Genomic DNA, 13,318 nt, shown 5'->3' with positions numbered 1-13,318 from the left:
GACTATGAAGGAACTATGAGGAATTTTGGGTCTTACTGGCTATTTCAGAAAATTTGTCCGAAATTATGCCCAAATTGCAAAACCACTTACGGAATTAACCAAAGGGAACTCCCAAAATGTTGCCTGGTCCCAGGAAGCCCAAACTTCCTTAGACCGTCTCAAAAAGGCACTCACCTCGGAGCCCATATTAGCACTCCCAGATTTCGAGAACGGAAGGTTCGTAGTTATGACTGATGCCAGTTCCAAGGGCATTGGCGCTATCCTTTCACAAATAATCCCAGTAGAAAACCCCAATCCTCCAGAGGAATCGTCAAAACAAAAAGTAATAGAAAAGGTTATATGTTATTCAAGCAGAAGTTTAACAAAGGGTGAAAGTAATTATTCTGCCACCAATTTGGAATTGCTGTCTATAATCTATCACTTTGATAAGTTTAGACATTATCTGATTGGTAGGAGATTCACGCTACGCTCGGACCACAAAAGCTTGCAGTACCTGCACACATTTAAAAACCCCACAGGAATTCTAGCCAGATGGATAATGAAAATCCAAGATCTTGATTATGATTTTGAATATTTAAAAGGCAAGCAAAACGCAGCATGCGATTTCTTGAGTAGGTTTACGGAAGATGAACCGTCGGAAACTGAACGGAAGGAAGTTAATACTATTAACACTAAGATTAAAAGTAAGAAAAACAAAATTAAAGAATCAGTGAAAGAAAATAAGGTTAATTACCGCTCCTTGTCTTTAGAAAATGTAAAAAGAAATCAAGAAAAAGATGGAATGTGTTTAGCACTTATTAATTATTTTGTGAATGATGATATATTACCAGATGAATACAAAATCCTTAGAAAAGAAATAGATAATTTTTACTATGATTTCGATAAAGGAATATTATGTAGAATAGTAACCACTGAGGCAAATAGAAACCAAACTTCAATAATACCGGTATTACCAGAAAAATTAATAATGCCTGCTTTTGAATATTTTCATTCGGATATTGGTGGACATTTGGGAATAACAAAGACCTTCCATAAATTAAAACAATATTTTTATGTGCTAACGGCATTAGCAAAACTTAAAGAATATGTCAGTGCATGTGAAGAGTGTAACTTGAGGAAGAAACCCCAAGCTTACCCCAACCCCCCTATGGGACGAGTTCCGGTAGCGAGATTCCCCTTTGACATCGTCTCATTTGACCTGTATGGGACAAGTGGAGGTTTACCTGTTTCTAACAGAGGCCATACTTGTATTCTTTCAGTCATAGACCACTTTTCTGGATTTACCTTTGCAAAGGCTCTAAAAAATCAAGGCGCTTATGCCACGAGCAAGGCGTTGGCGAAATTATTTTTGAAATTTGGCATCCCAGGTAAGGTCATAAACGACAATGGAAGTAACTTTGTTTCAAAAGGAAAAAAAGACCTAATGAAATTTCTCAACATAGAAAAATTAATAACGTCTCCTTATCATCAACAAGCTAATGGAGAAATAGAGAATAGACATAAAATATTTTCAAATATATTAAGTATTTATACAAAAGACAGTAGAAACGATTGGGACCTATTTTTACCTTATTTAACGAATGTAATTAACACTGCATATTCAGAAGCAACTTAAGACAATCCTTTCTATTTACTCTTTGGTCGCGACTACAGAATCCCATATGATGAGATTATAGAGTCTCGGCCATATTACAATAACTCCGAGGACTACAAACAAGAATTCATAAATAGGATGAGAAAAACTTATAAAATAGTAAGACAAGAATTGGAAAAATGTAAAGTAAATCAAGAGCTAAGAAACCTACCTAAAGTCAAAGGCAAAATAAATTTTAAGATAGGAGACTGTGTGTACCTAAAAAATGAAGCAAAAAGAGAAGGCAAGAAACTTTCTAATAAATATTCCGGACCGTACAGAATTATCAAAAGGTAAGATAATGATTTTACATTTAAAATGGTAAGTCCCGATAATGGAAGAACCTATAAGGCGCATGTTAGCCGAATAAAAAGGGCCAAGTTTCCGGAAAAATGGGTATCGCATCCCTCATCTACTGAGTCATCAGACGCAGAAGATGAGCCCCCTAAGTCAAGATTGGCAGAACTAAAACCCTTCAATCTCAAACAAGATTATTTCGAAAATGAAAGTGATCAAGAGGACTTTGAAGAATTCTTAGCTATGAAAAACCTAGTCATTCCAAAGAGAAAATCCCTTGTACCAGTGAGAATAAAAACGCCAAAAACCCCAAATAGCTCATCGTCAGAGAGTGCGGGAGAACTAGACTATACGATATCTCCTAAAACACAATTTTTCCCTGATAGAATTTCAACTCCTTGTCCCCCCAAAAGATTTCCAGATGATATGGTTTCCCCCGCAACACCAATAGAGAGACTCCTGTCACTACAGGAGGAATTTAACAGAGCAGTAGAACCCCCGGGTATCATTGTAAACAAAACTCCTCCTCAGGCTTCAATTAGGACAAATCTGCGAGAAGCGATGGATTTAATAAATTTCTCCATAAAAACCAAACAAAGCACATTGCCTTGGAATCAAACCCCCAAGGATGTCCAGGAAGGACAGTATCATGATATAACTGTATCCAAGGCCAAGCCCAAACAATGGACTTCATGGAGGGAAACACTAATACAAAAAATGCCCCATCCCCCTGAAGACATGGCATTTAAACAGTGGAGAAACCCCGCAAAAACTTTCGATTCCTCTCAGAGTTCGCAAGAATCTTTCAAATCTCCCGATTTGAAAACACAAGGCGAAGACTTAGAGAATAAACCCTCCACTTCTAGAGGAGTGGAACTTTATGAAGGAAGGGCCGGCGATACCTCAAAAACACGAAGTGCCACCTTCGAAAGTTCTAATGTCGAATCATCAGAATCCAGTTCCGAAGAATCGGACGATGAATCAGATCAAATGGTATTTAAAGAAATAGGAAAATCAAAACCAACTTCAGCGGCCGAACACGCAAGATAAACAAAATTTAAGGGGCAAGAATTTTTTAAAAAACAATATAAGAAATTTGACCTCATATCACTAGCCAAGCCTAAGAAGAAAAAACCACAAGAAACAGAAGAAAAAATAACGACACAATCAGGCAGAACGGTCAAAAAACCTGACAGATGGAAATATCCCTAATAAATGTCAGGTCAAGTATTCATGTAGCAGGGAGATTGTCTCCGCAACTTTCGACTAGTAATTTCTTCTTATTATTCGTCGAAGGCGGCGGATTTCAGATCCCTTATGAGAATCAACTTGTAATCATTATAATAGAATTAGTAATATGCGGATAAAGTTAACTAAGTCAATGGTGAAAAAAAAAATAATGCAGGGGATATCAAAACATTGGTGATCAATAAGAAGGGCCGAAGGTAAAACATCGGCCTACCACGAATGGAACTCGGCCATTCACAGTGGCAAATGGTGACAAATAGTGTTTTTAGGTCCTGTTTGGCACATTCTGCCTACCGGGTAGCTGCCTTACGAAAATCAACGATGCCCCTGTAAATGTGAATTAATCAATTGAACAGCCGAAAATATACCCAGCAATTACAAGTGATGATAAACTCTATGTCGTGGGGAGTCCAAGTTATGTTTCAATAACAAACGGTGTTTTATAAGAGCTCGTTGGAGAAACGGTGCCTTTACTCCTCCACGAAATTGAACTTATATTCCTACAAATTAATGTGAAGTCAGTATACCCAAGTTATTAAAAGTACGACCCCAACAAACCAAACGCGGTCTCCTCCCGGAGTTCCCTACAGAAAATTGACCCATGTCCTCACCAAGATGGATACCATCCAAACCAAAAAATTACTACTAAAGGAGTATCTAATTATAAGACAAAATATTTTCAGATATATAAAATGGCAACAGAATCCAAGCCCATACGTAAAGCGATAATAGATACGGAGTTTATTACGATAATGAATGCGAAGGAGAATATTATATATTCGGCAGCCATTATAGTCGTGGACGAACAAGGAAAAGAGATATATGCAAATGAATGTGATTTAACATACGACCTTAAAGGGTCTGCACCCCACACTTATAAGTACGGACTAGCACTCGCGAACATCCCTACGTATTGCCCAGCTAGAGGAGAAGTTAAAACAATATATAGAAAAAGAAGCGCAAAACAACTTGGTTGTTTGCAATTATTAATAAGACGTTTGCAAATAAATCTTTACATCAAATATTTCTATTCTAAAGGACCTACGCAAACAGACCTCTTACTCCTTGATAAATGTAGAGCTCCAAAAATTTGTTATTGTATCGAGAAATATCTCCAATGTATTAAGTATGAAGGCATACATCATCCCCTCTCAGAGATTCAACACTACAAACAATTTTTATTCGACCCGGACTCAGAAGAATACTATTCCCTAGATGATAAGCTATTCTTAAAACGTATGAAAACGCATCAAAGAAAAAGAGACGCATATAAAAATAACATCATGAAAGTTAAAAGAAGAGTATAAACTGGTAAATTTAGCGAAAGAAAAACATAATAACTATAATCTCCATAGTATCCTCATTTTAAGAGTTTTTGTAGCTTCACCCGCATGTTATTAGTCATTAAAATAAAAAATCAAAAACTTCCAGATATACACTGACTTCTGACGATTGCTTATGCGTACAGCCTTCACCGAGCCAACATAAAACGGAACTAACAATTTCACCAGTCTTTTCGTCGGAAAATCAGAAAGAGATAACCTCCTTGGAATGTTCTAACCTCCTTAGGTAGATAATTAATTTATTAATAAAAAGAAGAAATTTTCCAGTTGCCCGCAATTAAATACACCACAATTAGCGTCAGAAACACCGCCTATTATTTATCCACAACGCCTCGCGTATAAAAAATGTCATAGTCTAAATAATTTAAATAAGTCATTAAATGAATATGCATTAACAAAAGTAGCAGAAGAATTAGACTTTGTCACGTTACATTTTCTTCTAAAACCACCTAGAAATTCCCTAGATGACAGAATAATCTTAAGAATAGTGGCAAGTTTAGTATATTGTAATTTCATTCCAAGGATGAGCCCCAAAACAATAGAAAAAACCAGATTAACAGCTATTATGACATTTAGAACTCTCTTAAACAAGATCCCAATGTTAAAATATCCCCTAATTGCCGAATTTATCGCAGAAAACCTGTGGCAAACCCAAGACGAACGTGGTATCGCGACAATATGGCCACTTAAATTTCTCACATTACTAATCGATCGATAGTATAACTTACTAAATGGAGGAAAATTCCTCAAAAGTTTGTATAAAAATTGCTGGAATTTCGATGGCATAAACCCCGAAGTAAAGTCAAATACATTGGAAATTACCGCGCGAGATTACAATGACATAAAGAAAATTACAATAAATCTTTTTGAAGAAGATGAAAATTTTGGATCCAAAGTATTTCCCAATTTCGATATTATTGTACGTGAACAAAAATGTTGTAATGCATCACATATGCAATTAATTTTTAAAGTAGTGAAAGTTATAAATAATCGACTTTCCCTAGCCGAACAATGTCGTAAGGTAATTCGTGAAAACATGAACAAGAATAGCATAGCGAACACGTTGACTAAACTGGAACTCCCGAATGATTTGTTGGTCTATTTAATGCACATGGACACAAATGAAAATAACGAAAATAACACGGTATTTGAATTGAAATTTCTAAGCACAAATGTGTTAACATGGGAAATTCATCACCTCAATAACATGCTAGCACGAGTAGAAACACGGTAGAAACTACCGAAAGATACGGCAATCTTGAAATTGAATATAAATGAGCACGGAAGGAATCACATTTATAAATAGAATTGAAATGTCTCTACAATAAGGCCTATCGTAAACCACCCTGTTTTAAAAGTTTACTCCCTTGAAAGTATACATATATTAAGTAACTTAATGAATTAGGATGTATCCTATGATAAGTTAAACCATATAATTACAACAACGCTCTCGTGTAAAAGAATAATTTTTGAATTAATGCAGAGTCTAATGATTTTACTTATAAGAATGTCAATAGGGTCTTTAAGAGATTGATAACGAAAATAGGCCACCAGTGTATTTTTGTATATGTTAATTGCTTACTTATTTATATGCCACTTACTGAATAGAATACAAAAAAAATATATACGCCCCTTGGCAATAGTAACTAATTGTTTGAAGTATATCTCGACTATTCATAATAGTATTAATCACTAGAGTAGAGAGAGAGAATATCCATAATAGTTCCAATTTTAAGATGTCGTTCACCAACAAAAACTGTACTATGCTTATAAATCAGTCTTGTTAGTTAATGATGTAAAATAGTTCAAAAATTGAATCAACAAAAAATCATCATAAAACGGCCCAATTTAAAATTATAAGGAGAAAAAAAAAGAAAAAATTAGTAAAACAAATTTTCCAAAAATAGATAAAATTAATAATAGATTAATTTTAGAAACAAGAAAAAAGATGAGGCTTAAGAACATCATCATAATCCTCGTTGTTCACGCAGCAGCCCAAGATATTGTAAAACATGGAGTTATATTTAAGCATGAAAATTCGCTCCTAGCAAGCCATAATGCATGGAAAATTTTTATGAAATTGGATCCCAAACCATTTGAAACCTTATTTCAACAAGTAACGAGACTGGAGAAAAATACGAATGAACTCAAGGAATCCATATTTCAATTCCTAAGGTCAGATAAAGGGTTACAGGCCAGTAAAATGATGCATAGTAAGGACAACAAAGAATTCCAAGCCCCAACTCTCCCAAAATTAAAATCAAAATTTATAATAGATGATTTTGACAAAAAAATGGCGGAAATAGACATGGCACTAGGAACCAGTACCAGAGAAAATAGAAAGAAAAGGTCAACGAATAACGTTGAGAGCTTGTCGAAAGATTTTACCGCGATGAAACCCGTAGAAAATACCAAACCATCGACTCCAAGAAAAGGAAAACTTTACGATGGAAATTACGCAATGCTAAATGAATTACCGAGCCTATGGACTTTTCTCAAGGAGTTGTGGCAGAACCATGCTGACAAAAATGTTACAAAGCAAATATTATCAAAACTCGCAAAGGATAAGGACTACATAAAAATTATTAATCTAAAGTAGTTAAAATTTTAAAATACACATCAATATACTGTAAACGAAAACCATACCATGGAGAACGAAAAGTAAACAAAACAGACCACGCCTACTTGTAACAACCCAATAGGGAAATAAACTCCTCAATGTCAGAAACTACGACTAGTACGATCCCAGAAATGAGCGCGTTTAACCAATAATCACCATAAAATTTGACAACACTGACCTATCTGAAACCAACAATAATAATAAAATGGACTTGGTCTAAAGGGCCCACGTTTACGCGAACCCAGCCGAAATTCATATTTACTATAGGCATGAACGCAGGAACCCCAGTAAAACACACCTAGATACAAACAATAAAAGTACAAGCAGTTAAACCAAAAGAAAAAAAAATAGTTACAAAAAAGAAGAAGAAAATGAATACGTACACCAGAAATGTTGGATCATAGACGACAAGCGCACTTGTGCTAGATTAGCAATGGCCGACGAGCCAGCAAAAGAAGATATTGAACCATTACCTGATCTAAGCGAGAAAAACGCCCAAAAAGTGTCAACCCACCAGGCATTTTTAATATTATACAGACAAAGATTACAAGCTTTGTTTGAACTATTTAATACAGAAATACAAAAATTAAAAAAAAGTACGACGCGAATTTTTGTAGTATTTTTTCGAAGAAACAAATATCAGAGATCGACAAGTCTAATTCCCATCATAGGAGAACTCGCCTCCCGCCTTTTTGGTTTAACAACGGAAGCAGACCTGAATATCCTAAGGGAAAACGTGAAAAAGCTGAATAATGCCATGAACATAACGTTACACGTCCAGAAAATACAAGCAAGTATAGCTAACTACCAAAGAGATAAAGTCGAAATGATACCCAAGAAAATCTCAAAAACTGTAAATATAATGAATTACTTAAGGAATGAAGTAGATCGTGTGGTGACAGATTCAAGCCTTACCATGGTGTCACTCGATATAATTACCATGTCATTACTAAATCTAGCAACTGACGTTAGCAAATTTGAGTTCGCATTATTTGTCCTCACGGGAGGAACCTTGTCATACGACCTGGTAGACCCTTCCAACTTAAAAAGCATTTTAGATGAAATAAAAACACACCTAACGTTTGGTTTACATTTACCGATAGAACCAGAAATATCAAATTTATTCCTTTATTATACAAAGCTAAAAGTACACATAACGGAAATAAACGAACAATTATTCGCAGTAGTGACAATTCCATTGATAAACCAACAATCGATATATGACTTGTACAAAATCTCGACCTTCCCCGCTAACATAAAGAAAACGAACTCATTCATGACTATCACACCTGAAGCTGACTATTTACTTGTTGATCAAGATAGACGGAAATATGCCCTAGCAAACCCCCAAGATTTAAAGGAGTGTGTGTCATTCAAAAACCTAGTTTGTCAACTTACGTTACCTAATTACAATGTTAAGTCTGGATCTTGTATGTTAGATATATTCTTAAAAAACACGCAACAAGAAGAAATACCCGATTCATGCGAAGCCTTATTAGGAAGTAATAAACGAGAAATATTCATACACCTTAGGAACGACCTTTGGTTATTTTCTGTTCCAAGAGAAACTGTTGGAACTTTATCTTGCTACAATAATACGGAGAAAATTGACCCGAGTTATAGAACAGAATTGCTACTACAAGATGTGGGTACGAGAACCATAAGACAAGGATGCCGGCTTGTAACTAAAGAATCAACAGTTCAAACACAGTTAATTACCACGAGTACTAACATAATAAGTCCTGAAATAATCAATTTCGAGGCAATCAACCTATCGTATACTATCCCAAATATAGAAAGCGAGGAAATAAAAACCTCAATATGGTCAAAAATAGAAAAGAATAAAGGAACGTTGACACTTACTAGAATAAAAGAAGCATTAGATTCCCAGATCCCCCTATTTACCAATGAAGACCAGAGATTAATGTACGTAGATGAGAGATACGGATTATTCTCAACCAATTTTTGGTGGAACATACTACTGACTGTATGTGTCGTGTTCGCGATTTCCTTAACTATAAGAGCCTTACTGAATTTCAATTATGGAAGAATTTTGAGAATAAGAAGGCCAATCCCAAAGGAAGACCACGAAGAAGTGGCAGAAATGCAAAAGTTAAACGTAGAACCCCGCGAAATCGCTTAAGCCAAAAAAAAAGGGAAGACATTAGAAAACGAGTGGATATATTGAGGTCTCCATTAATCCTTGCTATGTCTATCTCCCTCCATGTAGTATCGTTTACTTAAAACCGTGTGGCTATGACGCTGCAACAGCCGTTTCTTTTACAGCACGGACGTGCGTGAACAGTGCAGGCATGAAATGTGTTGTAAAGCCAGACCTCAAATTTAATGACGTAGCGTAAAATTTGTTTAAATGATTATTGTAATACTATGTAAAATTAGTTAGACGTTAAAAGAGATTTAAATAAAGTGTATACAATAACGTATGCTAAGGAGCATAATGTGAAACCTTGTTTCATAAAAATTAATCTCATGTATCGTTATTATGATAACCTAGGAGAAATTTCTATGTTTAGGAATTTCCAAGGGAAGCCTCATAAGTGTTCCCACACATGTAATAAAAATGTCATTTCTTTAAAAATCAATGTGTGTATAATAATGTCAGTGCATTTAAGTTGCCTTATAGAGTAAAATGTACCCAGTTGATGCATGGCCCACTTGTGTCATGTTTACTCATCCTAAAGAACATGTGATTCTGCCGAGTTATTTTATTTCAGGAATTGGGACGACATACTAATCAGGCCAATGCATAAACCAGTGCAATCATATCCCAGTAGCACCTATTTTCATCACTTCTCAACCAACGAAGATGCTCGCCATAAAGCCCGAGGAAGCCTCATCCAAGCTTCGCACACCAAAGTACGGATACACTTCGATCAAGGAAATGATGATCGTTCAACGAAGAGTAATTTCTTCAATTACAAATTGTATTATATATCAGGTAACAAGTCTCAAGTATCCAGTACCTTATAAACACAAAAAAAAACCTGAGAATTCCACTAACCAACATAAGACATGAATGAATATATTATCTTTAATAATAAAATTGATGATCCCACTTTACCACGTTGAGTGTGTTAAAGAATCAAAATAAGAAAAGCTTTACACATCGATGATTTACACTTCAGGTCATCTTCAAATATTTCTCCATTACGAAGTTACAGAGACAATAGAAACATTACCGTAAACGTTATGGGATAATTTTTGAAATATGAACTTGAAAACCGAATCATAGAAGTCAAAATAATTCTAGTGACAACCCCAGAATGACAATGTACTCCTACCACGAAACAGAGACAGTATGTTAAAGGAGTTACTAAAGTTTGATGTCGTCGCGCTCCAAATTTAAACGTCATTCCATCACGATTTAAGAAGGAGTCACCATATAAGCCAATGGAAACTAGCCATGCATGAACAATTTTATGAACTATAATATTTAAGTGCACGAAGAAACAGTTTTAGCAACAAATACATTATCTCCGTAATAAAAGTAACCGAAAGGTAACTACTATATACCGCTGTTTTTAAATAATCAGAATCTCTGTCTTCAACGTAATCCCAGTGCTCAAGACTTTAACAACAGAGCACCCTACAAGACATTTAAAACAACAGGTGAAAACGAACCATAATGGTGAAATTCTACGCACCTGCAATCAGAGATTTAATCATTTCGTCTGAGATGAACGCATCTACAATGAGACACTAATCTGTGAAGGAACTATATATGAAGTATCTTTTATGTTTCAACAACACTAGCGAAGGACCCTAATTTGCAGCAAAAAATCGAGTACGCTAAAGGACACGTATAGTGGTAAAATAGGTGTGAACTTATATCACGTTTTATTAACTTTGATAATTCAATGATATTCATATTATATTTACATAACAAAACCCAGTGAAAATATTTCTATTACCAGTGAAAATGGTAATCCAATAGTGAGTGTTATAAATTATTCATGTATGTATCACTATATATATTTAGGTAGAATAATTCGTAGTATTTTAATATTATTCTTTTAATTTATAATAAGACAGGAAACTTTGTTATTATGTAGACAACTTAAAATAGAAAAAAAAAACATAAAAGAATAATCTTGAAAAAAAAAAAAAAATTTTTATCAGTAGTAGAGTACGATAAAGATTAGAAAATATTGATAGAAATATAGTAATTATAAATGTTAGATGTAGAAAAGAAAAAAAAAACCCTTGGTGTAAGTAGCTATCTTAGTCCGATAGAGGAAACTTAGCAGACTTAAAATGAGAAAAGTAATATAGGAAGAATTTTAATCGCTTAAGATCAAATAGACTTATAATAACACAAAATCAGTTAAAATTGTATGAAACAAATAGTAGACAAATGCCAAAAAATTTAAAACCTGAAGGCAAGCAAATACTAATAACGGGACGTTATTCAAAATTGGGATGGGTGATATGTACCATGTACAATGTTTTACTTTAAAATATGAAAAGTTTACTTCATTTTAAATACGCTTCCGATGCAAATCAAACCCCCTTAATTAAGCTTGGAAATCTGATTCAAATTCTCATTTATTTATCAGCCAAATATCCCTTTAAAAAGTTCAAAGCAAAAGGTGATTAATTTCAAATACCAAGAACTTCATGAATACTCAGTATAGATCCGCATTCTTTGTTCTACAAAACAAAGGACTCGCGAACACTTCCAAGTGCTTTTGACAGATCTGAAAAGCAGAAAAATACGGGTTTTTTGCAAGAATAATACTAATGAGATGGATTTGAATTTCGCAGGAGTGCTTTGAAATACATAGTGGGACATTGTTTAAAACTTAGTTTAGAGAATTTAGAAGTACTCTCAGGAATGTGTATGTTTAATGATCAGAATATCGCGAAAAAAAAAACTATTGGGTAGTTTTGGCCGCATAATGTTTGATTTTGTCAGTATAAGAGTAAAGAGACGGGCCCTCAGTGTGGAGATGAACCAATCAGGAAATTAGTGTTTATTGCTCAGAAGCAAATTTCGTGATATATGGTAGAGAGGAGGGGTTTTTCGATTATTATGCTACGAGCATTTCTGATAAAAATCACAGTATCATTGTCAATTGCTGTATTTGCTTTTGCCTACTGAAGTTTGAAGCCGCATGTTTAATCATGTAAGTCCAATAAACCCATTACTTTTCTATTTTTACAGTTTTATTTTACATGCTCGTATCTAGATTTCAAGAGTAGCCCTCTAGTTCGTATATTATCCATTTGGTACGCTCCCTGGAATCTGATGACCTATGAAGAATGTGTACGGGTTTATTTGACTAGCTCCCTATTTCTAACTTCCCCCATGACATTTGGTGTAGTTCGGATGCCACATTCGGCAGAGTCAAAAGGTAATATTTAGAATGGTTGTAACTTCGGACTGAAGCCTCCCTGATCAAGTTGGTCACTTCACTAGGAAAGTCAAATTCATTAGTTAACCTATTCTCATGTCTCCCAACATACCGAGACCCATAACCCCAACGTAACAGATACGCACTTGCTTTTGGTATATTTGAATTTTCTCATAAGAAAAAAGCCCTCACAAGAAAAAGAATCAAATTTTTCGATTCATCTAAAAATTGAAATATTTCGATCGAAATATTTAGTATTTATCGATTTGTAGGAAACAAATCCTATATAGGGCTTTTGTTTATAAAAAATCCAATGGTATTGTTTTCATTTTGATCTAACACCTTTTTGTGGCCTTTCGGGCTATTATTCGGAGTAACCAAAAATTCATTTTTTAGATCAACCTTTACCATTAAGATTAATCAAAATAGTAGTTTACGTCCTTGAATCAGCTTCAAACGGCGATTCTTCCTCACTTGAATCACTTGACGATTATTTTTTTTTTCAAAATCCATTTCTAAGTTTTTAGCTGCGATAGGTTAGAGATCGTTCTCTATCAGATTGCATGTGATACCCATTGAAATTCCACTTTGTCGGATGGGAGGTGCTCGAACGTATCATTAGGGCCGTTCTTTTGCACTGAGATCTTACATCTAAGATCTCACATCTTTCTGCAAAGATTTCCGTTCTTTTAACTCATCTTTGTTACAAGATCTTACAGCTCAACGATGTTAGCATTAAGCATGAAAGACGCCATATTTCTACCATATAGAACAATGATGAGAGAACTTTGATGATATACTC

The 13,318-nt window shown here is 34.7% G+C and overlaps 1 protein-coding gene across 1 annotated transcript; it reads left to right on the top strand.

The window, feature by feature from the left end:
* The first annotated feature begins 6,444 nt into the window (after positions 1-6,444).
* On the top strand, positions 6,445-9,284 carry LOC148941754 (uncharacterized). The gene is made up of 2 exons (XM_089104251.1): positions 6,445-7,116; positions 7,499-9,284. Exons 1-2 carry the CDS (start codon positions 6,470-6,472, stop codon positions 9,282-9,284), a joined length of 2,433 nt encoding a protein of 810 aa, XP_088960377.1. The 5' UTR covers positions 6,445-6,469.
* Positions 9,285-13,318: the final 4,034 nt, after the last annotated feature.

The sequence above is a fragment of the Artemia sp. Qi Xiang Cuo genome, chromosome 18, assembly GCF_049724085.1.
Source record: "Artemia sp. Qi Xiang Cuo chromosome 18, ASM4972408v1, whole genome shotgun sequence".
Classification (NCBI taxonomy): Eukaryota; Metazoa; Arthropoda; class Branchiopoda; order Anostraca; family Artemiidae; genus Artemia; species Artemia sp. Qi Xiang Cuo.
The sequence above is the reverse complement of the archived record's forward strand: the minus strand, read 5'-3'. Positions and strand labels throughout refer to the sequence as shown.

Excerpts from the sequence above, each read along its gene's own strand:
- LOC148941754 (XM_089104251.1), top strand. The coding sequence starts at position 6,470 with ATGAGGCTTAAGAACATCATCATAATCCTCGTTGTTCACGCAGCAGCC. Across the intron at positions 7,117-7,498 it reads ATAAAAATTATTAATCTAAA|AAAAGAAGAAGAAAATGAAT; the intron begins GTAGTTAAAATT and ends AAATAGTTACAA.